At 40.1% G+C, this 27,588-nt stretch overlaps 1 protein-coding gene across 1 annotated transcript in view; it reads left to right on the top strand.

Annotated features, from left to right (window-relative positions):
* Nucleotides 1-27,588, top strand: part of NME8 (NME/NM23 family member 8) — a 245,123-nt gene that overhangs the window by 149,236 nt on the left and 68,299 nt on the right. The window contains exons 9-15 of the mRNA XM_070728254.1: nucleotides 5,228-5,369; nucleotides 7,242-7,420; nucleotides 16,098-16,226; nucleotides 16,314-16,454; nucleotides 17,946-18,196; nucleotides 23,609-23,787; nucleotides 25,238-25,382. Of these exons, the coding sequence (XP_070584355.1) occupies nucleotides 5,228-5,369; nucleotides 7,242-7,420; nucleotides 16,098-16,226; nucleotides 16,314-16,454; nucleotides 17,946-18,196; nucleotides 23,609-23,787; nucleotides 25,238-25,382 (1,166 nt within the window). The remainder of the gene's footprint in view (nucleotides 1-5,227; nucleotides 5,370-7,241; nucleotides 7,421-16,097; nucleotides 16,227-16,313; nucleotides 16,455-17,945; nucleotides 18,197-23,608; nucleotides 23,788-25,237; nucleotides 25,383-27,588) is intronic.

Genomic DNA, 27,588 nt, shown 5'->3' with positions numbered 1-27,588 from the left:
TTTAAATGACGGGTTTTCAGATATTTTTTAATTATTAGATTTGTTACATTGTCACATTGTTATTATTGTTGTGAGCCGCCCCGAGTCTGTGGAAAGGGGTGGCATACAAATCTAACATATTATTATTATTATTATTATTATTATTATTATCATCATCATCATCATCATCATCCCTGCTTTTGCTGCTGTCATCTGCACTCCTTACTTTTTCCTCTTTCCTCCTTCCTGGCCTCAGACGAGCTTCCCTCTCTCCTGCCTGGCTCCCCTCCAGCTTCATATGGCCACCTCCCAAGGCCAGGAAGGAGGAAAGAGGAAAAAAGCAAGAAGCATGGAGCAGCACCAGCAGTGGGGGAAAGGAGAGCCAAAGCCTTTTCATCTCAGCTATGGGTGGAGTGAGGGCTTTGCGAGGGGAAAAAGACCACAGCCCAGACTGCATTGGCATGTTCTTTTTAAAAGTCCTTTCTCTCGGTGGTGGGAGAAGGAGTAGAGCTTCTCCAAGTGCCGAGAGGAAGGATGGAAAGGAAAGGAAAGGAGGAAAGGAATGGAACAGGGAAAGGAAAGAAATAAAGGAAAGGGGAGGGAAGGAAGGAAGGAAAGAAAAGAAAGAAAGAAAAAGAAAGAAAGAAAGAGAAAGAGAAAGGAAAGGGGAAGGGAAGAAGGGAAAAAGCAAAGGGAATTTTTTCCCCCGCAGTTGCCATGTGGCAGCGGAGTACCTTTGACATTTCACTTTTCCATGTGACAGACAGGCTCTCTTCATTCCCAGGGCGGGTGGTTTCACCTCAGCAAAGCTTTGAGGGAGTTGCAAACACCAGAGGGGTGGTGGCAGCAGTGGGAGAAAGCAGTGCAGTGTGTGTGTGTGTGTTTGCTGCTTGTGTGAAGAACAAGCCTCACTTCCTGCCATCTTCTGCCAGCTGTGATCTATCACACAGGACTTTGGGTGGGTAGTCTGAGCAGCCAAGGGGAGGGGAGCTTCCTTTGCTGTGTGCCAGGTGATCCTGGACCAGGAGGGAAGGGAAGAAGGAAAAGAATGGAACAGGGGGAAAGTAAGAAAGGAAAGTGGAGGGGAGGAGAAAGTAAGAGGAAAAGGGAAGGAAAGGGAAGGAGGAAAGGAATAGAATGGGGGAAAAGGAAAGGAAAGGGGAGGGGAGCAGAAAGGAAGGGAGAAAAGGGAAGAAAAGGGAAGGAGGAAAGGAAGGAAGGAAAGGGAAGGAGGAAAGGAATAGAACATGGGAATAGAAAGGAAAGCAAAGCAAATGAAAACAAAGGAAGGAGAAAGGAAAGAAGGAAGGAAATGGAAGGAAAGGAAAAAATGAATGGAGCAGAGGAAATGAAAGAAATGGGGAGAAAAGGAAGAAGGGCTTGTGATTCAACTGTTTTCTAAGGACAGCATTACAAATGCTGACTTGAACATGCATTATTGCATTATTGCACTTTAATTAATTGCTTTTTAGCATAATTAATTAATTTTCTATCTATATTCTCGTATCTTATTTTTGTATTTTTTAATTTTTCTATTATTGTTGTTTTAAATTAAATTGAGGGGGTTTAAGGATGGATGATTGGAATTGGATGGAGGATATATATGGTATGGTTGAATGCACTGTTATGAATGGAGAGATCAGCTTGCCTGGTAGCATGGCGGTGGAAGGGTTGGGAGAGCCTACCTCTGGAGTGTTAGAGGGCCAGAACATTCCTGTGCTGCTGGGGAGAGGCAGATATGGTGGGAGTCTTGGGGCAGGGGAACAAGGAAATGCTGCTTGAAAGCAATCACCTATTCCAGTCTCCTGGACTCAACCTGGGGCTCTGGTGATGAATGTAATCCGGGCCCTGGACTCAGGCTGCTGCTGCTCAATGCCAAGTTGGTTGTGAACAAGGCCCTCCTCATCCGGGATTTGGTCCTGGAGGAGGAGGCCAACCTGGTATGTGTGACTGAAACCTGGCTGGGCCAAGAGGGAGGAGTTCCTCTCTCTGAAATATGCCCAGCCGGGTTTCAGGTATGGCATCAGCCACAAGCCCAGGAAAGGGGGGGGAGGAGTGGCTATTAGAGCCAAGGAGACTATTAGCCTACGCAGACTTGCTGCTCCTGAGATTGCAGGCTGTGAGTCCCTCTTTCTGAAGCTAGACCTAGGGGTCCAGGTGGGCTTGTTGCTCACGTACCTGCCTCCCAGCTGTGTGTCAACAACCCTGTCTGTGCTGCTCGAGGAGGTGGCTGGGCTGGTGGTAGAGTTCCCCAGACTTATTGTCTTGGGGGACTTGAACCTACCATCGCTTGGCGAATCCTCTGGGTTAGCGCAGGAGTTCATGGCCACCATGACAACCATGGACCTGACCCAAGTAATTCAGGGTCTGACTCATGAAGTGGGGCATATACCCAACATGATATTTCTCTTGGAGCAGCTGAGTGATGGTTAGCGCTAGGGGTTCTACCAGATTCACTTATACACAGTTTGGCAGAGTCCTTGCTGTGGCCTGAAATAAGGCTGCAGTGGGGGCTCTTGACCAAATTGTGCCACTGCGATCCCTCTCTAGTACTAGAACCCAGAGAGCTCCTTGGTTTACTGAGAAATTCCCAGTGTTAAAACGCCAGAAGAGACGTCTAGAGAAGTGATGGAGGAAAAGTGAATCTGAGTCTGATCGAACACTTTTAAGAGCTCATATTAAGACTTACAAAGTGGCGCTCAAGGCAGCAAGATGCGCGTATCATGCTGCCTTGATTGCATCAGTGAAATCTCACCCAGCCACCCTGTTCAGGGTAACCTGCTCCCTCCTTAATGACAGGGGAGTTGGGGAGCCGTTGCAGGGTAGTGCCGAGGATTTTAATATGTTTTTCACTGATAAAATCGCTCAGATTTGGACAGACCTTAACTCCAATTGGACAGCAGTGTCGACTGACAACAAGTCAGTTGAGATGACTGGGGCCCGTCCTTGTCCACCTGTCTGGGAGGAGTTTGACCTGGCGACACCTGATGAAGTGGACAAAGCCATTGGAGCTGTGAGTTCCGCCACCTGTTTACTGGACCCGTGTCCCACCTGGCTGGTCTCGGCCAGCAGGGAGGTGACACGGAGCTGGGTCCAGGAGATTGTCAATGCTTCTCTGAGGGGGGGCCTTCCCAGCTCCCTACAAGGAGGCACTCGTACACCCCCTCCTCAAGAAACCTTCTTTGAACCCAGCCGTACTTAACAACTACCATCCAGTCTCCAACCTTCCCTTTATGGGGAAGGTTGTTGAGAAGGTGGTGGTGCTCCAGCTCCAGCAGTCCTTGGAAGAAGCCCTCAGGCCCTCAACAGCCAGGATTCAGGCCCGACTACAGCATGGAAACTGCTTTGGTCACACTGATGGATGATCTCTGGCAGGCCCGGGACAGGGGTTTATCCTCTGTCCTAGTGCTTCTTGACCTCTCAGCAGCTTTCTATACCACCGATCATGGTATCCTTCTGTGGCAGCTGGAAGGGTTGGGAGTGGGGGGCACTGTTCTGCAGTGGTTCTCTTACCTTTCTGGCTGATCGCACTCAGTGTTAGTGGGGGATCAAAAGTTGACCTCGAGCTTTCTCCCTTGTGGGGTACTTCAGGGGTTGTTCCTCTCCCCCCTACTATTTAACATCTACATGAAACCGCTGGGTGAGATCATCCAAGGGCATGGAGTGAGGTGCCATCAGTATGCTGATGACACCTAGTTATACATCTCCACCCCATGTCCAGTTGGTGAAGTAGTGGAAGTGATGTGCCATTGCCTGGAGGCTGTTAGGGTCTAGATGGGTGTCAACAGGCTCAAACTCAACCCTGACAAGATGGAGTGGCTGTGGGTTTTGCCTCCCAAGGGCAATTCCATTTGTCCATCCATTACCCTGGGGGGATTATTGACCTCATCGGAGAGGGTCCGCAACTTGGGCATACTCCTCAATCCACAGCTAACATTAGAACATCACCTTTCAGCTGTGGCAAGGAGGACATTTATCCAGGTTCACCTGGTGCGCCAGTTGCGACCCTATCTGGACAGGGAGTCTCTGATCACAGTCACTCATGCCCTCATTACCTTGAGGTTCGACTATTGCAATGCTCTCTACATGGGGCTACCTCTGAAGAGTGTTTGGAAACTCTACATCGTGCAAAATGCATCCGCCTGAGCAATAATGTGCCAACCTAGGTATGCCCATGTTTCATCAACACTCCGCAGCTCGCATTGGTTGACGATCAGTTTCCGGACACAATTCAAAGTGTTGGTAATGAACTATAAAGCCCTATATGGCATCGGACCAGAATACCTACGGGACCGTCTTCTATCCCACGAATCACAGGGGCTGATTAGGTCGCACATATGGGTCCCACATATGGGTCTCACAAATGGGTCCCGCCAGATAGACAATGTCATCTGGCAGGACCCAGGGGAAGAGCCTTCTCTGTGACAGCCCCAGCACTCTGGAACCAACACCCCCCAGAGATTCCAATTGCCCCCACCCTCCTTGCCTTCTGCAAGATGTTGAAGACCCATTTATGTCACCAGGCATGGGGGAATTAACACCCCCCCCCGACTTGTAGCATTTGAGAATGGTGTGATTGTGTAGTACTGATTGTTTTTAGTAATGATGGGTCTTAATTTAGTTTTTAATATTGGATTTGTATTGTACTGTATTGCTTTTATTGTGGTGAGTCGCCCCGAGTCCTCGGAGAGGGGCGGCATACAAATCTAATAAATTATTATTATTATTAAGGAGGAATCTGAGCTTCAGGGGGTAATTTGCATATTCTTGGTGCATGCTGGGAAGAAGCCAAAAAACTCACCGTGAGGCAAAAGAACACCAGATTTAGTGACCAGGGAAGCACAGAAATTCAGCAACCCACGCGCCTAACAGCACACAAATGTTTACACCTGGAAAGTGACAAACATGGAAAACAAGAGCAACATGGAAGAGAAAAGTGACCCTATGGTCTGCAGTGAATTTAATATGTTTACTGTACTGCCAGAACAGAAGACAAACTTCACCTGCCATAAATGCAAGCCTTGAGACTTCACTGTTGGAAGAAAAGGTGTGAAGTCTCAAGGAGAGAGTGTCCACTCTGGAACTCATTAGGGATGCAGAGGCCCAAACAGAAGAGCCCTTTCTGATTCATGAAGAGAAAGAAAATCCTAGTATACCAGTAGAAGCAACGGAATAGAAACATGTGTCTCAGACAAGAAGGAGAGATAGGAGACTGTTAGCATCTATGCAGTTTAAGAACCAATACCAGGTTCTCATACAAGAAAACAATGAAGAGGAGCAGAATTATACATCTAGATCACCCATGAGGAACAGTCCAGTTAGCATTCAGAAACCTCTTCAACTGAGTAAACAAACTGCTCCAGAGAAGAAGAAAAGGAGAGTCATGAGAGGTATGCTGACTTCCAGGAGCATGAATCAAAGACGTGTTTAAGAGGCTGCCAAGACTTTTTCTTCCTACAGATGACTACCCATTTCTATTGATACATGTAGGGACAAATGACACTGCAACACAGGATTTTGAAACTATCTGCAGAAATTTTGAAGTCCTAGGCAGGAAAGTGAAGGAACTGGGACCACAGGTAGTCTCCTCATCTATCCTTCCAGTGGATGGTCCCGGAAGAAAAAGAAGATTTAACAAGATTTGAAGGTAAACAACTGGCTACATTGCTTGTGCTACCAACAGGGATTTGGATTTCTAGACCACGGAGTTAGCTACTTATATGATAAACTCTTGGCAAAGGATGGGTTGCACCTTACAAGAACAGGAAATAATATTTTTGGAAGGTGTAATGCATCACTCATCAGGAGAGCTTTAAACTAAAGCAGAGGGGGAAGGGAAATAAAAGGGCAGGCAAACATGCACAGCCAATGAATGCAGACGACAATCATACTGGCCAAATAAAAAGAGAAGAACAAAGGCATAACGTTTGGGAGGGACCAAGAGAAGGCAAGCTAAATCACAATAAATGCTTCTACACTAATGCACATAGCATGGGAAATGAAAAAGAAGAATTGGAGATCCTAACACAAGAAAATAAATATGATGTCATAGGTATCACTGAAACTTGGTAGGATGAGACACATGATTGGAATACAAAGCTTAGAGATACAACTTATTTATAAGAAAAGACTTAAGAAAAGGGGAGGTGGTGTTGCATTGCATGTTAGGGAAACATATACCTATTCAGAGATTCAAGTTTCAGAAAATGGAAGCTCTGTAGAAACCGTTTGGGTAAAAATACAAGGTGAAAAAAGAAAGGACATCATCGTGGGAGTTTATTATAGGCCTTCTGGACAAGCAGAAAGTATGGATGAACTCTTCCTACAACAGATGAGTATGATCTCAAATAAACACGATATAGTGATTATGGGAGATTTTAACTATCCAGATATTTGTTGGGGATCTCTCTTGGGCAAAACTTATGGGTATACTAAATTTTTATCTTCTCTAGCTGATAATTTTATCTGCCAAAAAGTGGAAGAAAAAACAAGAGGATCTGCTATCCTGGATCTAATTCTTACCAACAAGGAATAAATGGTTGAGGAAGTAAGGATGGCTGGAACCTTGGGCTGCAATGACCATGCAATCATTGAATTCTACATAACAAAGGGAGGAAGACCTGAGAGGACTCAGACTTCAAGACTGGATTTCAGAAGAGCATATTTTGATGGACTCAGAAGGAGGGTAGGAAGAATCCAATGGTTGGAAGTCTTAAAAGATAGAAATATCCAAGAAGGATGGAAAATCTTACAAAATGAGATTCTAGAAACACAATCTTCAACAATTCCCAAAAGAAGAAAACATAGGAAGCATCTAAGGAGGCCCCTCTGATTGAACCCAAATCTTAATAACTTACTAAAAACACTGTTTATGAAATGGAAGAAGGGGGACATTTCTAAAGAAGAATAAAAGGCAGCAACTATAACGCAAGTGTCAGAAAAACTAAAGCTAAATATGAACTGAGCCTTGCAAGGAATATAAAAAGCAATAATAAAAGATTTTGGGCATGTGTCAAAAGAAAAAGAAAAGCTAAAGATGCTATAGGAGTTCTACAGAGGGAAAATGCTGAATTGATCAAAAACAATACTGAGAAAGCTGAACTTCTGAACACTTATTTTACCTGTATTTTTTTCTGAAGAAGGACATACAACAACAGCTGGCCTTCATTCTGCTCTTGAAGGAACAAAAGAACCAAAACACTTAATAGACAGAGAAAAGGTGAGGGAACTCTTAGCTAATTTAAATGAATTCAAATCTCCAGGCCCAGATGAACTGCATCCCAGGGTACTGAAAGAACTAGCAGAAGTAATAGCGGAACCACTTGCAGTGATCTTTGAAAATTCATCGACAACAGGAGAAGTCCTTGTAGAATGGATAACGGCAAATGTTGTCCCTATCTTTAAAAAGGGTAAAAAGGTGGAACCAGGAAACTACAGGCCTGTGAGTCTGACTTCAATACCAGGAAAGTTCCTTGAACAAGTTATAAAGCAGCATGTGTGCCAGCACTTGGATAGGAATGCAGTAATTAACCAGAGCCAACATGGATTTGTAACAAACAAGTCATGCCAGACTAATCTAATTTCTTTTTATGATATAATTAAAATTGGGTTTATCAGGGAAATGCAGTAGATGTGGTATATTGTGACTTCACTAAAGCATTTGACAAAGTATCTCATTCCATCCTTATTGAAAAATGGTTAAATATGGGGTTGACAAAAGAACAGTTAGATGGATTCAAAACTGGCTTACTAATCATACTCAAAGAGTGGTAATAAATGGTTGCACATTCAATTGGAAGAATGTTTCAAGTGAAATACCACAAGGGTCTGTCCTAGTCCCAGTGCTATTTACCATACAGTATTTATAAATGATTTAGATGACGGAATTGAAGGAAACTTATCAAATTTGCTGATGACACAAAGCTAGGCAGTATTGCTAATACTAAACATGATAGAGATAGGATTCAAAAAGATCTAGAGAAGCTTGAACAATATGCTCAGACTAACAGAATGGTATTTAACAGAGAGAAATGCAAGATACTACATCTGTGCAAAAATAATGAAAACACCACATATAGAACGGGAGGAATATGTCTGAGCAGCAGCACAGGTGAGAAGGACCAGGGTGTATTGGTAGATCACAGATTAAACATGAGTCAATGGTGTGAAACAGCTGCAAAAAAGGCAAACACAATCCTGGGATGTATCAAGAGGAGCATAGAATCTCGCTCACATGAAGCAATTATTCCTCTCTACAGTACTTTGGTACGAGCACACTTGGAATTCTGTGTTCAGTTCTGGGGGCCCCAATTTAAAAAGGACATTGATAAACTAGAGCAAGTTCAAAGAAGAGTTACAAGGATGGTGACTGGATCTAGGGATGTTTAGTCTGCAAAGGAGAAGACTGAGAGGAGACTTGATAGCTGTCTACAAATGTCTACAAATGTCTACAAATATCTGAAGGGCTGTCACAGAGCAGAGCAGAGCAGAGGGAAACAAAAGTGAAACTACCAAACAACAATTCATCAAGACCATGAACTCCATCACCAGAAATAACACCAACTACAACAAACCTAGATCCAGACCAGACCTATCTCTACTTCAACGTATCCACTCTCGTGAACTGTGGGCCAAACTTAAGAGATGTCTTGATCTTGGTGAAACTAACCTATACATAGATTACCGCACTGAATGCATCAAAACCAAGACCCACAACCCTCCCTTCATTTTCCAACCCACCGTCCCTCCTCAACCATCCTACACTTCTCCACCTACCATCCCCCATCAGCAAAAGGACATCCCTAGCACTTCCAACCAAGAATAGGAAATTGCACCCCTTACTACCTCAGTTCAATCCAATTTCAATCCAATTCAATCCGATCTCAATCCAGAACCCAAAATCAATCTCAAATGTAAACTAATCAATGCAAGAAGTATAATCAACAAGTTATCTGAATTCCTTCGCCTACTTGACACCAACATATTTGACATAATCTTTGTCTGTGAAACATGGCTAAATCCTACCCTGACTCCATCATCACATCAAGTAACTACCTTGTTCTTTGGTCTGACCGAGAATCCCGCAGAGGAGGCAGTATAGCTATATTCTATTAAAAATCACACAATCTTAAAAACATCCAGGTTGCACATGATCTTATCCTCCCTGAAACCATTATATGTGATCTTTCCCTCAATATCACACTCTGCTTTCTATGGAGGGGTGGAATATGGCAGCCGCCTTTGGGAGCTGCCTCCACCTTGGCCCCTGCCTCTAATGTACAGCTCGAATTTTGATTAGAAGGGACCTGAGGAACTGGACTGAGTATTGAGACCACCAAAGACCAGAGAGCACTGAGTGAGGGTTGCGAGTGCCATGATGTAAGTCTATGGGGATCTAGCAGTGGAGCTGGTGGAAGCCAGGCCAAGCGAAGCGAGTGAAAGACCTAGCGGAAGCGAGGCCAGTGAAAACAAAGCGGAATGAAATCAGAAGCTGCTTGGCGGTTTGGTGAGCCTAGGAATTGACTGGTGAGAGCAGGCAGACCTGGGAGGCTGGCTAGGAAAAGCAGCCAGCGCCGGAAGATCGGCTGGTTGGTGAAGCCAGGATTGGGCACCAGGAATGGAGTTGGCAAGGAAGCTGGTGGTCAGCCACAGTGGGGCCATATTGTGAGCACGTGGAGATGTCGTCCAGAATGAGCAGCTGGCATTGGAGGGTGTCCTGGGAAACCAAGATCCAGCCAGTGATGGCCAAGTCCCCTACAGGCAACAATGGATCGGAGAGGTCAGAGGTGATCTCCTGATCCCAGGAGATGGAGGTGACAACAATTGGTGGGGGAGAAGAAACTAATGGGGGTGGAGGCCGAGGTGACACACACACCCATGGACTATCACTGACGGAAGGAGAGTCCTATCCCCTTATTCCCTTTGAAAGAACTTCTTACCCCTGTGAACAACCTGTGAGTCAATTGCTTCTAGAACAGTGTTACCAAGCTGACTTGAACTAACTCATTATTGCACTCCATCATTGCACTTTAATTAATGAGTTTTTAATAAAATTAATCAATTTCTCTTTATATTCTCTGAGTCTTCAGAGAGGGGTGGCATACAAATCTAATAAATTGAATTGAATTGAATTATTGCTTTCAGTTAAATTATTTGGGTTTTTTTTTAATGATGTATACCTGTGACTCTTGGAATGAGTGGGATTGTATATATGGAATGGATGATTATGGAATGAATGGAGATAGTTCAGATGGGATGTTTAGCTTACCTGGCGACGGAGGGGCAGGAGGGTTGGGTGAACCTATCGCTGGGGTGGTAGAGGGACAGAAGATTCCAGTGTTGCTGGGGAGAAGCAGATATGGCGGGAGCCATGGGGCAAGCTATTCTGGGGGAAGAAGGAATCACTGCTTGAGCCCCATGAGCAATCCCATCTGGCAGAACCCAGGGGAAGAGCCTTCTCTGTGGTGGCCCCAGCCTTCTGAAATCAACTTCCCCTGGAGATTAGGACTGCCCCCCACCCTCCTTGTCTTTTGTAAACTTTTGAAAACCCACCTATGTCATCAGACATGAAGAAATTAATATACCCTTAGCTATTATGATTTATGTATGGTTTGTTTGGGCTGTATGATTTTTATAAGGGTTTTAAACTGTTTTTTAATCATTGGATTTGTATACTATGTATTGTTTTGTTGTGAGCTGCTCCGAGCCCTCGGAGAGAGGCGGCACACAAATCTAATAAATTATTATTATTATTATTATTATTATTATTATTATTATTATCATCATCATCATCATCATCATCATCATCATCATCATCATCATTATTACTGTGCTACAGAGCTCCTGACTACGACATCACTCATGCAACCAAATTAACCTCACTACTAACATGGGCAACCTCCTGCCCCTACCCCATTATCTTCCTTGGAGACCTCAACCTACCACACATCAACTGGACCCTAAACAAATGCAGCACAGATCCAATCCATACTACCTTATACAATGCCGTCACCAGCTTGGGACCAATTCGTATCAAACAATACTAAACTCAACAGCTGTCTTGACCTCATATTCTATAATAGCAAAAGCGCTATCTATGGGCTGCATGTAAAAGAACCCTTTTCCAACAGTGATCATAGTATGATTAACTTCAACCTCAATCTATACCACAATAACACTCACCTGAATAACACGACACCTAAGTACAATTTTAGGAAAGCCAACTATGAACTCATAGATGCCAATCTCTCAATTCTTAACTGGCAAACTTTATTTTCTAACTGCAACTCTATTGATGATCTCTACTTCACATTCTTACTCCAAATTAAAAGACTACATTTACCACTAACATCAACCAGATGTAAAAGAAAAAATAACTTACCTGTCTCAATAAGGAAACTACAAACCAAAAAAGATCTCTCTGGATAAAAACAAAAAAGGCCAAGCAACCACCTTCAAAAGCCACTACAAAAGCATATGCCAGCAAATAAAAGCAGAATGTCTGAACTATCACAGCAAACAAGAGGAAAATCTCCTTCGCACCAAATCTAACCGAGCCTTCTACAACTTCATCAACAACAAACTCAAAGACTCTAGACCTATCCCACCTCTTGTAGGACCCAACAACAAAGAATACCACAATGATCCATCCAAAGCTAACCCCTTCAACTCTTTCTTTGGTTCTGTCTTTGTTAACAGTAATAGCTCATCACCCATTTTTGCAAATCGTACCTCAAATTCTCTCAACGATCTAACCCAAATCAACTTCAATGTAGACCATGTTGAAAAGGCAATTCAAGACCTCAACCCCCCCTATCAGTCAGACAAGATGGTCTTTGTGCATACTTCCTAAAAAAAGCTTTCTTCTGCTATAGCTGAACCTCTAAGCATTATCTTCCAAAAATCCTTCAGGACCAGCACACTCCCCAAGATATGGTCAAAAACATTAGTCATCCCCATCTTCAAAAAAAGGAGACCCTTCTCTCATTGATAACTACAGACCAATATCACTATGCTGCATCTCATTAGAGTCATGGAATCAATTATAAATCATTCAATTACCCTTCACTTAGAATCTAATAACCTACTCTCTAACAAACAATTTGGATTCAGAAAGAAATTATCCCGAAATCCTGCAACTACTTCACTGCAAAAACATGGACTACCCACCTAGATCAAGGAAAATCCATTGATGCAATTTATATTGACTTCTGCAAAGCCTTTGATTCAGTGATCCACGACAAATTACTCATAAAACTCAAATCCTAAGGCATCTCAGGATTCCTCCACAACTGGATTACAGCATCCCTGTCAAACAGGCAACAAGTTGTCAAAATTGGAAGTGCCATTTCCACCTCCGTCCCTGTTAAAAGTGGTGTCCTCAAGGCAGCATACTAGGACTTACTCTTTTCATTCTCTACATCAGCGACCTCTGCGATCATATCTCAAGCAACTGTGTTCTCTTTCGCTGGATTTCTTCACTGATGGGAGAGGCCTTTATTTTGGATTTGGTGGTTTTTTCTAGGTAGGTGGTAGGATCTGTGCTTAGAAGTTTGTAGGCAGGGTTTTGTAGTAGGATGGAAATTTTTTCTTTGTAGTCTGATGTGTTCACCACTACTGTGGAGTTTCCTTTATCGGCTGGGAGGATGATTATATCGTTGTCTTTCTTCAAATTGATAAGTGCATCTCGTTCCTCCTTTTGTATGTTGCTTCTAGGAGGTTTGCTAGAGCAGAGAATATTAGTGACTTCAAGTCTGATTTTGTTGGCTTCATCTGGGTTGATTTTATTTAGGGTAGTTTCAATTCCACATATGATGTTTTCAGTTGGAATGCGTTTGGGGGCTATTGCAAAATTGAATCCTTTTGAAAGAACATTGGTTTCTGTAGTAGTGAGTGTCCTGTCTGATATGTTATGTACTGTTTTTGTCATAAGTTGTTGTGGAGGGCTGGGTTTCTGCTGTATTTCTAGTTTGTGGAGTTTTTTGTTATGTGTGTCTGTCTTGTTATGTGTGTCTGTCTTCATCAGTGAAGAAATCCAGCGAAGAATCATCCCCAGAGAAAAATCTTCCATATGTCCAAAACTCTATGGCCTTCCAAAAATACACAAAGAAGGAATACCTCTCAGGCCAATAGTCAGCTCCATAGGCTCCCCTCTACAAAATCTTGCCAAATTTTTAGCCAAATATCTTCAACCCTATACAGAAACTATCACCTCATATGTACAAAATTCATTCTACTTTATACAAATAATTAAAAAACAAAACCTACAACCTGGTGACCTACTTGTGAGTTTTGATGTCGTATCCCTTTTCACCCAAATACCTATTAAAGAAGCCTTAACAGCTATCCAAAACAAACACAAGCCCCCCAAATATATCCTAGATCTAACCAACCACTGTCTGACTAATACATACTTCATCTATAATGAACAAAGATATAAACAGATAGAGGGAGCCCCCATGGGATCACCCCTCTCACCTGTCATCGCCAACCTCTATATGGAATATTTTGAAAATAATGCATTAGAGCAATCTAAACACAAACCTAAACTTTGGCTGAGATATGTTGATGATACTTTTGTAATTTGGCCACATGGAAGGGAAAAACTAGACAATTTCCTCACACATCTCAATAGCCTACACCCCAAAATACAATTTACTATGGAAACAGAAGTCAATGATCAACTTCCCTTTCTAGATGTACTAATCTATAAAAAACCCAATGGCACCCTAGGACACACCATCTACCAAAAGAAAACCCATACCAACCGTTATCTAAATGCACACTCCCACCACCACCCCGCACAGATCACCTCAGTAGCCAAAACTCTCATCGCCAGAACCAAACGCCTAGCTGACCATGAGCACTTAAAAACTGAATTGAATAAACTCAAAGATGTATTAATTTCTAATGGATTCGAAAGGAAAACAATCACAAACCTAATCAAAAAAGAGACACCCCCCAAAAATCAAGATCAAGAACAGGACAATGGTACCACCCTCCTCCCTTACATCAAGGGCACCACAGACAAAATTAGTAAAATTCTGCACAAACATAATATCAAAACTTCATTTGTCACTAACCAAAAAATATCAAACATCCTAAGGAACCCAAAAGATAAAATCCGACTAGAACACCAAGGAATCTATGAAATCCCTTGCAAAACATGTGCAGCCACATACATTGGACAAACCAACTGAAGAGTGAGCGCACGCATTGCAGAACATAAGAATGCAGTTAAAAAAGAAGAAAAGACTTCCTCCCTTGTCCAGCACATTAAAAAAACAGGTCACGAAATTGACTTTGAAAAAACTAAATTACTTTCCAAAACAGAAAATTTATATAGAAGAATTACTATGGAAGCAATAGAGATTGAGAAACACCCCCTCTGCATGAATAAAAGGGGTTATACGTCCCGCCTACCAGAGATTTGGAAACCAGCCTTAAACAAAAAAACATTTCATAATAATCACCATGTCAATCCTTCAAGTAATTGTGATTCCACCAACCAATCAAATCACTAAAACATAGTCACCCAATCTATTTGCTACATTCAAATCAAATCTCCACCCCTAACACTATATATAAAGAAGAAATGGCAGTTGCAAACATTCCATATTTACAACAGCACGAAGCTTAAAACTTCAGCCTGATGATGGTGAATGTGATTTCACCGAAACGTCACATAGACACTCAAAATATTAAAAAACGCGGAAGTTCGGCTTTGGCGTTCGGCTTCGGGAGACAGCTGGAAAGTGGCACGGCTGTTTTAAAAGGTCACAGCCGGGCTGGGGGGCTTCCCAGCACCCCCCAGAACCCCGAACTTTTGCCGAACTTCCGGGTTTGGGGTTCGGGGGGGGGTGCTGGGAAGCCCCCCAGGCCGGCTGTGACCTTTTAAAACAGCCACGCCGCTTACCAGCTGTCTCCCGAAGCCGAATGCCAAAGCCGAACTTCTGCGTTCGGCTTCGGGAGACAGCTGGGAAGCGGCGCGGCTGTTTTAAAAGGTCACAGACGGCCTGGGGGGCTTCCCAGCAACCTCCTGAACTGAACCCGGGGTTCAGAAAAATTTTGCCTCTTCTTACGAACGTTTTTCGAGTTACGAACCGGCGTTCGGAAGGCTTTTGGGAAGCCCCGCCGCCTTGCTGTCACCTTTTAAAACAGCCACGCGGCTTCCCAGCAGTCTCCGAACGCCGGTTCGTAACTCGAAAAAAGTTCGTAAGAAGAGGCAAAAATTTTCTGAACCCCGGGTTCGTATCACGAGTTGTTCGTAAGACGAGGGGTTCGTATCTTGAGGTACCAATGTATGTATGTATGTATGTATGTATGTATGTATGTATGTATATATGTATATATGTATATGTATATATGTATATATGTATATATGTATGTATGTGATGTTCCTTCAATATACCAGGGTGATTCGACACAAAATGTAACCCTTCCCTGGTACAGAGCTGGAGGGATTGGATACTGTAGCCTAGAGGATAATTCTCTGCCTTACAAGGCAAAGGTTGCAGGTTCAAGTCCCAGTGGGTATGGCTAGCTGATGAGGCCAAAATAAGGCCGAAATAGATCTATCCTAGTCTCCCTTAATTTTCAAATTCAGCTTAAACATGTGACATATATATATATATATATATATATATATATATATATATATATATATATATATATATATATATATATATATATATATATGAATGATTAAATAGTATATTTTGGGCATTCAGTAATAGTAAATATCTTGTATCTTTTTGAGGTGAGGAGAGACCAGGCATCCTAACCCAAATCCTTGATGTGAGTGACAATCAGATTGGCCACCTTTAAGCCAGTCACATGACCTTTAACCCACCCCATCACATGATTGTCAAGCTACTCCCATTTGGTCACATGGCCAGCAAGCCATTCCTACCAAATCACATTATTGACATGCCACTCCTATCCAGTCATATGACCATTGAGCCCCACCCACAAAACAAGCCATACCCACAGTGTGGAAGTAAAGATTTTTTGCTGCCCTTCACTGCACCTGGGACATTGGGAAAAGTCCTGTGAGGAGACACTACTGCCAATGTGCAGGAAATCTCCCCCCTCCACCTGCATATTGTCCTTTCAAACAGGAATTTCACCAAGATGAAGTGACTGGAAGCAGTGTTTGCATCAGATTGGGCTTTCTTCACAAGGAAGATGATCTGGGGACTGAGAGATTTAGGAAGCCTGGGCTGGCATGGGGCAGTTTCTCCAGCAAAGTATTTGATTTATCCCCCAGGGGTGAATGTTTGTGGGCTGTGCTGGAGAGGGAGCATTTTCAATTACCTCACTTTGTGTCTCTGCAGATGGCAGCATTGGCAGTGTCTCCTCACAGGTGTCTTCCCACCTTTTCTCTGATTGGAGATGCTGCCGATGCTGCCATCTGTAGGGACATAGATAAACAGAGCAAAGTTTACTGTATGCTGAATATGCTGAATAAGAACAGGGTGAGAGGCAGGAAATTCCCCCCTCCTCATTTTCATGCCGTTGGTAAAAGCACCCCATTCTGAGCCTTCAGCACTGAAGGTCCCAATTAGTGTTGATAGGAAATGAAAGATCCAGCACCTTTCTAAATAGCTATGTGAAGCTGTGGAGATCTGGGTGGAGAACAACATTCTACAACTGGATAGAGTGCCTGTATGTGGAAGGCTCCTCTGAATATAAGAATTCACCATCTTTGGCCCTGGGTGATATTACATTGTTCTAGATTTACCTGGCATATAAACTGGGGGTCCTCCTAGTTTCACCACTCCTGCTTAAAGAAAAGATTGCAGTAATGGCTAGGAATGTTATGTTGTACACTAGTTACTGTATTTTTCGGAGTATAAGATGCACCTTTTACCGTCCTAAAAGAGGCTAAAAATTTGGGTGTATCTTTTACTCTGAATGCAGCTTTTTATTTTTTAAGCCTTTTTTCAGCCCTAACTAGCTACTAACAATCTTCCCAGCTCTTACCTTGCAGGTTCTTTCATCGTTTCTCTCTGCGGAGAATGTTTTCCAAGCCCTAAGTCTTTTCAGGTTTTTTTTTCATTGCTCTACTTGCTCCAAATGTTTCTTTCCAGCCCTAATGAAGTGCTAACGATGTTCCCAGCTCTTAGCAGCTTGCAAGCTCTTTCATTGTTATTTTCTCCGAATAAGATTTTTTAAGCCCTAACCAGGGGATAAAATAATGTGCTGAAGCTGACCAGACTAAAGACAGGAGCCAGATGAATGTAGGCAGATTTTTCCCACTCTTTTCCTTCCCAAAAACTAAGGTGGGTCTTATACTCCAAAAATACAGTATGCCTTTTTCTGGTTCAAGAAGCCCTGGTTGGAATCCAGGAAGAGAGCCTTCTCTATTGTTCCCCTACCATCTACAATATCTTACCCCCAGAGTGGGCTTCCAATTAGTATTAAGACCTGACTCTGCTAAATTGCCATATATGATACATATGACTCTGGGGACAGATGCTGATATGAGAGTTACTGCCTGTGCATTTTTAATATTTTTAATATTTTAATTTTAACTTTGTTCTTAATTCTGTTTTATCTTTGGGGAGTTTTAATGCTTTATACCATTTTTTATTATTATATTGTAAACTGCCCTGATCACTTAGTGTGATGGGAGGTATAGAAATTGAGAAATTAATAAACAGTATAGAATGAAGTTTAGGAACCAAGCCAGCATCAATATGTTGGAAGATCAAGGAAGTTAAATTTCAAAAGCATCACCTGCTAGTAATAAAATTTTAAGATGTCATAAAAAGAAAAGCATGTAGAGCACAAATTCCCATATAAAACATCTTCTGGCTAATTAAAATCTCATTTTATTATAGTTTTATGAACAGGTTTTAGACAATTGTTAATATAATAATATTTTATATTTCGTTAGTAACAGGATGAATGCAGTGAGGTCAGCATCTTCCTTGGTATTTAACATAAAATATTTCTTTCTCCAGCCTGATTTTGAAGAGTTTGTTTCATATATGCTGTCTGCACCTTCCTATATTCTGATAATATCTGAAAGAAAGAATGGCCAAAGTATACCTTTTTTACATGAATTGGAAGCAGTGGAAGAGGAAGAAGAAGAAGAAGAGGAGGAGGAGGAAAAGGAGGAAGAAGGAGAAGAAAAAAAAGAAGATGAAATGAAAGAAAGGGGAGAATTTTTATCTGAGGCATGGAGGAAACACTCTGTGACACCTGTAATTGGGTAGGTCATGTATGTTTATGTGTGAGAAAAATACAGTTAACCTTATTAGGAAGAATTTCTACAATTAAAATGAACATTCTCCCTAAAGTATTATTTTTATTTCAGGTAATTCCAATAAACCCGGGAGGGAATTTTTTAAAAGAATTAAATAAGATTACCAAAACATTTATATGGCAAGGTAAAAATCCAAGAATAAAACAAAGTTCACTAGAAGATCGGAAAGAGAGGGGTGGGCTCGCCCTCCCAAACTGGAAGTTATATTACCAAGCAGCAGCATTATCTTGGATAAAAGAATGGTTAACTTTAGATAATAGAAGATTATTAAATTTAGAGGGCCATGATTTAATGCTAGGTTGGCATGCCTTTGTCTGGTATGAAAAGTATAAAACCCACTCATATTTTAAAAGACACACAATCAGAAAGGCCTTATTAGATGTCTGGAATGAGATAAAAAAAATCATTTCCTGGTAATGCCAGAATGGATTTCACCAATGGAAGCTATATCTTCCCCTAATTTATTAAAAAAAGATAAAATATGGAAATTTAGAGATTTACTTGATAATCAACTAAAACTGAAAACAAAACAAGAATTACAGGAGGTGGGTGTAGAAATGGATTTGTGGCAATACGCCCAGATCAATTCCAGATTTCAAAAAGATGTAAGAATATTTATATTTAAGAAAGATAATAATATATTAGGGAAATTATTAATCCAAAATCAAGGAAAACTGATTGGGAAGGTGTATAAATATTTAATAAACTACAAGACAATAGGTTGGATATTAAAAGATAATATGATCAGTTGGTGTAAAAACTTAGGAAAAGAAATAGACCTAGATGCATGGGGAAAGGTTTGGATATATAACTGGAAAATAACTAAATCAGTTTCTTTTAAAGAAAACCAAATCAAGATGTTTTATAGATGGCACTTGCCACCCAATAGGATTTCAAAGATGTTTCCATGTACCACACCTATTTGTTGGAAATGTAAAAAAGAAATTGGCATATACTTTCATACATGGTGGACATGTCCAAAAACAAATATTTATTGGAATAAGGTAGAAAAATGGTTAAAGGAAATTACAAACAAAGAAATTAGGAAGACCCCAGAATTTTTCTTATTAGGTATTACAGATACCAGGTATAAAAAAGAAACATATTATTTAATAATTCATATTTTAGTAGCTGCAAGGATTGCTTTTGCACAAAAATGGAAAGAAAAGGAAATTCCAAAAGAGGAAGAGGTTTTTAGGAAGATTATGGAATGTGCAGAATTAGATATGATGATGAGACGGTTAAATAGCCAAGCTGAAACAGAATTTTATAAAACTTGGCAGAAATTTACAACTGTTGGAGCACAAACAAAGATTTTTAAAGATATCAAAACAACGTATTGAATAGTTAAATTTACTAGATTGAATATATTACATAGCAATATTTGATAGATAAGTTTATTTTTCTTCAAATTGATTTTAATTATAATTATATAACTGCTGGAAAGTATTGAAAAGTTAAGATTTATATGTCAGCATATATTATATATTATATTCAATTTTTACTTTTCTGTATTGATCTAAATTAGAATTAATTTTTCTTTCTGTATTAAGAAGACTTCTATACTGAGCGGAGCAACTGTAGCTCCTTTCTGTGTTAAATGTTGTATGTCTTGTCCTGTGTTATATTTTAAAAATTAATAAAAATTATTTTAAAAAAGGTTAAAAAAAGAGAAAAATATTTATTTTGCAAGTTCATAATTCACAATTAATTGATCAGGGTAGATTCGGGCTTAAAACAGAGTAATTTGAACCAAATGCATTACATTAATCTAATGTGAATCCCATTAAGTTATTAGATCCAACCATTTGTTCACTGAAGACAATTTCTGCTGAAATTAATGGGATTTATAACCTTGAATATCTTGTTCCTAATCTGATCTAAGTTAGCTAAAATTGCCTGGTTTCATTCAATTATTGGTCTATTGGCTACAATTTAGACAGACTTTAAAGATTATTTATTTATTTATTTATTTTTATTTGTCATACAAGTATAGTATTGTAGTATGTTTTAACATAACATAAGTATAAAGTAGAGATAGAAAGGATAAAAAGAGAGACTGTAGGCACGAAGGTACACTTATGCACATCCCTTAAAGACCTCTTAGAAAAGGGGAGAAGTCTATTGTAGATAGTGTAAGATTGATGATTTTGGGATTGGGGGAAGAAACAACAGTATCCAGTAGTGAATTCCAGGTGTTGACCACTCTATTGCTGAAATCGTATTTTCTGCAATCTAGTTTGGAGCAATTTACATTTAGTTTTTATCTATTGTATGCTCTTGTGTTGTTGTTGTTAAAGGTGAAGTAGTCACTAACAGGAAGTACATTATGATGTACAATTTTATGAACAACAGTTAAATCAGTTTGGAGGCAGTGTAGCTGTAAATTTTCTAAACGTAATAACTGAAGTCTGAAGGAGTAAGGTAATTTGTTGTGTGAGGAGTGGAGGGCTCTTCTTGTGAAGTATTTCTGGACTCCTTCAATTGTATTAATGTCTGTTATGCAGTGTGGGTTCCATACAGGTGAGCTGTATTTAAGAATTGGTCTGACAAATGTTTTGTATGCTCCAGTTAGTAGATCGGTGTTTTTAGAGAAGAATCTGTGTAGGATTAAGTTTGTAACTCTTAGTGCTTTTTTGGTAATGCTGTTACAGTTGGCTCTGGCACTTAAGTCATTGGAAATGAATACTCTAAGGTCTTTGACTGAGTGAGGGTCCTCTGTGAGTTCAGTTTTTCCAAGTGTGTATTTAGTATTTGGATTCTTTTTACCAATGTGTAGGATAGAGCATTTGTTGGATGAGATTTGGAGTTGCCATTTGTTAAATTTTAGAGTCTCTTGTATTGTATTTGTGAGCGTAGCTTTAATGTCTGGAGCAAACAATTTAGCAACTTCAATTGCAATATTACTGTAATCTGGTGCTTCAAGGATTAGTAATGTTTGAGTACCTTGCTCAGTAATTAAGGCTTTTGCTTGGGAGGTTTGTAGTGTCTGAGATTTAGGATCTGGAGAGGGAGGCGCCATTTTGGAGAGAGTCGTTGAATTCCTCATGTTCTGTTCAGCTGTGATTCTAGGTTTGTGTCCACCCCATAAAAGGTAACGTTCCATAAAATACAGAGGCACCAGCTGTGGAAGTCCCCACCTGCTAGAAACCTGATTTTTGTTTGCATGAGCTGCGGAGCAGGCTTTCTGGGGGATGGTTGAACGGAGCACTCAGCTCAAGCTGCCTGCATACCAGTGCCGGCAACTTTTCCTCTTTGAAGATTTCTTCTTGATGTAGCTACTTGCTTGAGGTTTGTTTTAAGTGTCTGAGCTTATGGTTTGAAGAAAAGAGTCTTTCTGGATTTAAGGAGAGAAAAGCATCTGGATTCTATACCTCAGATGCAAGCTACTGAGATTCTTTGTTTTGTTATGGAGCAGCTGGCAGAAGGTAGGTGAAAAGGGGTACACGTTGCTATATTTGTAGCATGCTGGAACTCACCAGGTCTGATGACTGCAGGTATTCGGGCTCCATTGCTTTTCAAGCCTTGCAAAGCTTTCGATGGTCAAATGATCCTTGGCTTCTTTGCAATCCCTTATGGCTTTTTGCTCAGGAAATCTCCTCTCTGGATCTTTGCAGTTCCTTATGGCTTCTTTGCAATTCCTTATGGATTTTTGCTCAGGAAATCTCCCCTCCGGATTGCCTGAGGTCTTTCCCTTACTTTTCTCTCATTTTTAAAAAGATTTTAACTCTTTTTCCTTATTTTTGGGGTCTTTTGGTTTTTTGCAATGGGACGAGGCATCTGCTTTCATCGCCATCTTGCATCTTGCACCTCTCCACGATGTGGAGACCACACCTAGAGTACTGCATTCAATTTTGGTCACCACACTACAAAAGAGACATTGAAACTCTAGAGAAAGTGCAGAAGAGAGCAACCAGAATGATAAAGGGACTAGAAACAAAAACATATGAGGAAAGGTTGCAGGAACTGGGCATGAATAGTCTAGCGAAGAGGGGGTCCAGGGATAGCAGTCTTCAAATACTTGATGTGCTGCCACAGAGAGGAGAGTGTTACATTGTTTTCCAAAGCACCAGAAGGCCAGACAAGGAGCAGTGGATGGAAGCCAAAGAGAGATTCCACTTGGAAATAAGGAAGAACTTTCTGACAGTGAGAGTGATTAACCAGTGGAATGGCTTGCCCGTAGAGTGGTGAATGCTACAACACTAGAGACTTTCAAGAAAAGATTGGACTGCTATTTGACCGGGGTGATGTAGGGTCTCCTGCACTAGCGGGGGGTCGGACTAGAAGACATGCAAGGTCCCTTCCAACTCAAATGGATGGATGGATGGATGGATGGATGGGTAGGTAGGTAGGTAGGTAGGTAGATAGATAGATAGATAGATAGATAGATAGATAGATAGATAGATAGATAGAGATAGATAGTCATATCCCTGACTAAAATCCCCTCCTTCCATCTGCAATAATTGTCATCTATGCCAAGGGCATAACTTTGAAAAAGATTCACATGTAGTAGTGAACAAAGAAAATAAATCAAATCAAACAAAAATCAAACCTGGTGTTCAATGAAATAACAGAAATAATATCCAGCTAGCCCCCACATAAGTTGCTTCAGCTTTTAATATGTTTCAGAAACTAATGATGTCGATCTAAATTGTAAGAACTCATTAAAATAGAAGGGGGGGGGGGAAAGACCATGAATTCACATAAAGGTTTGTTTTTTGTGTTGTGATGAATGTATGCCCTCAGGTATTCTGATAATCTGAAAGACAGGGAGGGAGGAAAGAGGATATTAACCAAAAATTATCAGTATTGTAATGTGCATGCAAATATAATTATTTGAATACATTTGTAATTTTAAAAAATCAGAATGGCAGTTTATTAATTCATTTGGACTGTTTCTTAAACAGTCAATTCATCAGAATATTGAGACAATTATCAGAGAAAAATTTGTTTTAAATCCTTGCTATTCTTCTAGTTTGTTAGAGCAAATAGCAACCTTGCCTTATCTCACAAGCATAAATCAGTTATTACACTGCTATATTTCTGAATGGGAGCTATTTGGGAATGCCAGGCCAAAAGGTTAAATTGGGAAGCTGAAGAAACATCTCAGAAAAAAGCAATGGCAAATCATTTTGTGGTGTTGCCAAAGAAATTGAGGAAATATTTACCTTGTTCAGTATAATACTGACACCACTTTCACATCTCTTTTTTGTCTTTGATACGCTGATATGCAATCTTTGTTATTCGTCTTTATAGTATTTAATTTTGAAGACCTGTCTCTGGGTTTATTTCAATGTTGATGATAAAGTAAATCCTGTGTTAATATTAAATACATTTCTACCTTTTCTTTTTTAATAGTTTGAAACACATGTTGGAAAATCAAGACCTGTTACATCACTGTGATATTAAGGATCGCGTTGAAGAAACAAGCAGGCAACTTGCCTTCTTTTTCTCTGATTTTTCCAAGCAAAGGAATGAAAAATTTGTTGAACGAACACTGGCATTGATCAGACCTTCCCTTTTAAAAGATAGAAGAGGTTGGTGGCAATTATTGCAGGCACTTTGTACAAGGAGTGGGTTCTAACTTACCTCCCTGCCAATTCGCTTCCTTCCATGCTGCTTAGCCGCATCACGTGGCCACACACACACTTTGCACACATGTATGAATTGTAGCAAAGTATCAAAAAAACCCTCCAATACCACCCACCACCCAAAAACAAAATGGCAACTGCATGCACAGTGCCAGAAACTTGACTTCTGCGCAAGCACAGTAGGTAACAAATACTGGATATATTTTTTTAAAAAGATGGTGGTGCCCATGGACCAGTACCGACCGAACCAGTTCTGTGATGTCATCTTGATGTCACCAGTGGGTCACTACCGGTTCAGGCAAATCATGAGTAACCCACCTCTGTTTTACACATAAACGAAAGATACGTCACTTTCCTATTTTTACTAGTGTTTGATAAAAAAGAAAGTGAAGCTGAAGATTTATGAGATTGGCTAAGAGCTGACAATATTTTATACAGATGATTGCATGTATCTGAAAATTTACTTTTTCTAGCTTGAGAAACCTATTCTGATTCAAAGTCTTGGCAAGTTTCTTTGTAAGACTTACACTATTTTTAAATGCATACATTACAGTTTTAAACCATCTTTTTGCATATAAAAAATAAAATAAAAACAGCAGAGAGCATTTTTAAACAAAAAGATCTAAAGAAATGCACTTAAAATGTGGCTTAGTTGGAAACACACAGACTTACTCTTTCTTCTTCTTTTCTTTCTTTTTTCTTGCATGAGAGTAAATGAAAATGTGTGAATTGTAACTCAAATTAATGGAAAGCTTGAAGGAAAACTACTCTTAGAAAGTTCAACAGGAAAATATTATGGAACAGCCTTTTCTAACCTTTAAACCTTTCTGAATCCCGCAGTTAGTATGGAAATTATTCTGAATACTGGGGATTAACAAGAGTCTGCCCATGTATCAGACAGCTATCACAGAAATATATTGTGTATTTCAAATAATCATTATATATGAATATTCTCAAGTAGCAAATATCTAACTGCATGACGAATCACAGACATTTTGCCATGGAAGATTGCTTTGTGTTGTTGCACTCATATCCTAATTTTCCATTCAGCAAATTTTTTTAAAAAAAATTAAAAATCTAAGTAATCCTGTCCCAATCCATTATAGCTCTCATTATGATTTAGTTTATGATTCTGATAATCTGTTTCCTCTGTCAAAAGCTTTCTTTTCAATGTTAACAATGTTAATAGGTATTGGAATATAACTGAACTGTTAGATCAGAAAAAAAAGTATAGAATATTGAAAGAGGATGTTTACATTGGAGAACAGAATAAGATTTGAGGGCAAAATTGATAGGATAGTAAAGCTGTATCATCCTCATATTAGAGAAGCACCAGTTATTTAGATATTTAAACATAAATAAAAGTAATGCGGTCAATATAATTTTTGCTATGCAGAATCTATTCTGAATAGAATTGTGGAAAATGGCTTTGAAATAGCCATGCAAAAGGAAATCACTTTATCAGAAGAACAAGCTCGTGAATTCTACCGAGAACATGAAAATCAAGATTATTTTCCATATCTTTTGGATCAAATGACCAGGTACCCAAGTTAAATGCATTTTCTACGATATAGCATTCCACAATCTTATGTTATTTTAGAATAGGAAATCATAATATCACATATGTAATATGCAGAAGCTATGAATCCATGATGAATATCACAAATCTGCAAGAATTTCTAAGAGTTCAACTTCTAGCACCAGTGGGCTCCTATGTGAATCTTTTTACCATCCAAGAAGGACAGAAATTCATTGTTGGTTTGAAGCCATCACCTTGACTGCTTTTGTCTGAGACTTTTATTGCCCAATGTTTGATTCACTGTACAGTCACAATGTCTGTATCAATTTAATTTAGCAATTTTCAGTGATAGAACTTGCACCACAGACATTATTATAAAACTCTCCTGTTGAGATTGATAATCATTGTACTAATCCTGACTAAGGATGAAATTTGGATTTTCATCCTTGGTCAGGATAAGTACAATCAGTCTCAAAAAGAAAAATATTCTTAAGGCAAAAATTATGTGAAGAAGGTTTTGTTGTTAGCAGCAGTAGTAGTTACAACTACTACTAATTGATAATGATATAAGCTGCTGAGAATTTTAGTTAAGTCAACAAGGAAGTTTAAAATAACAGAAATAGTATGGATTTGTCATTTATTGAGAAACTGTCTAAAAATAATCAGTTCTGGTGATGACTTACATTAATGCTGATACTTTAAACTAGGGGTCGCCAACTCTGCAGCTCACTGACCCTTCATGAAATTTGAGGTTGTTCATTGACTAAGGTGACCAGATTTTAACATTAGTAAAGCGGGACACCATTGACTGGGTGGGGGGGTTTGTCTATGAAATAAATAAGTAAATTAGTTACCTACATTATCTGAGATTAGGAGAGCTTGTATATATTGTGGAAGAGAACCGGCTGGTAGTTTTCTCTGGGCTGGGTCAATGAATTTTGATGTTACTACATGATTTATGCAATTCATATCAATATTTGGTTTGGAACATGTTTTTTTCTTTTATATATGATAAATATTCATGCAGTAGAACAGAGGTAGAATTATGCAATCTATGATTAAGCAATTCTTGATTTAATATGTAAGATTTCAAGTGTGAGATCTGCCTAAATAGAATATTTGAATATTTACTACATGGAAATTCATACAAATTAGCGGTATTGATTTTGTTGAATATAAGGAAAATTTGATAATTGTGAGGAAAATGAATATAAGATAAAAGTTTTAACAATATGTTTTAAAGTTTTTAAAGTTATTTTAGAGGTGTTTGATTATGATAAAAGAAGGAATAAGAAAAAATTGATAGGGAGGAAGTGATCCAAGAAGGGGAGGAAGCAACAGGCCTAAAAATGAAAAGGCACAAGAAATAACTATTTTGGAAAACTAAGCTATAGCAATTAAATGTGGGATTAAAACAGTGAAATAATGTGATAGAGAATCCAGAAGACAAAGCTAGATTTTTTCACTGGAGTTGGGTATTTTTGTTTTGGCATATTATTATTATTATTTATTTATTATTATTTATTTATTATTTAGATTTGTATGCCGCCCCTCTCCGCAGACTCGGGGCGGCTCACAACAAGTGAAAACAGTTTACAACAAATCTAAATTACAGTTTTAAAATATTTTAAAAACCCCATTTTCTAAACAAACATACATACAGACATACCATTCACAAATTGTATATGCCCGGGGGAAATGTCTCAGTTCCCCCATGCCTGACGACAAAGGTGAGTCTTAAGGAGCTTACGAAAGGCAAGGAGAGTAGGGGCAGTTCTAATCTACGGGGGAGTTGGTTCCAGAGGGTCGGGGCCGCCACAGAGAAGGCTCTTCCCCTGGGGCCCGCCAACCGACATTGTTTAGTTCATGGGACCTGGAAAAGGCCCACTCTGTGGGACCTAATCGGTCGCTGGGATTCGTGCGGCAGCAGGCGGTCTTGGAGATATTCTGGTCCAGTGCCATGAAGGGCTTTAAAGGTCATAACCAACATTTTGAATTGTGACCGGAAATTGATCGGCAACCAATGCATTCTGCATGATCTGGAGTTTCCGAACACTTTTCAAAGGTAGCCCCATGTAGAGAGCATTACAGTAGTCAAACCTCGAGGTGATGAGGGCATGAGTGACTGTGAGCAGTGAGTCCCGGTCCAGATAGGGCCGCAACTGGTGCACCAGGCAAATCTGGGCAAACGCCCCCCTCGCCACAGCTGAAAGATGGTTCTCTAGTAT

The sequence above is a fragment of the Erythrolamprus reginae genome, chromosome Z, assembly GCF_031021105.1.
Source record: "Erythrolamprus reginae isolate rEryReg1 chromosome Z, rEryReg1.hap1, whole genome shotgun sequence".
Lineage (NCBI taxonomy): Eukaryota > Metazoa > Chordata > Lepidosauria > Squamata > Dipsadidae > Erythrolamprus > Erythrolamprus reginae.
The sequence above is the reverse complement of the archived record's forward strand: the minus strand, read 5'-3'. Positions and strand labels throughout refer to the sequence as shown.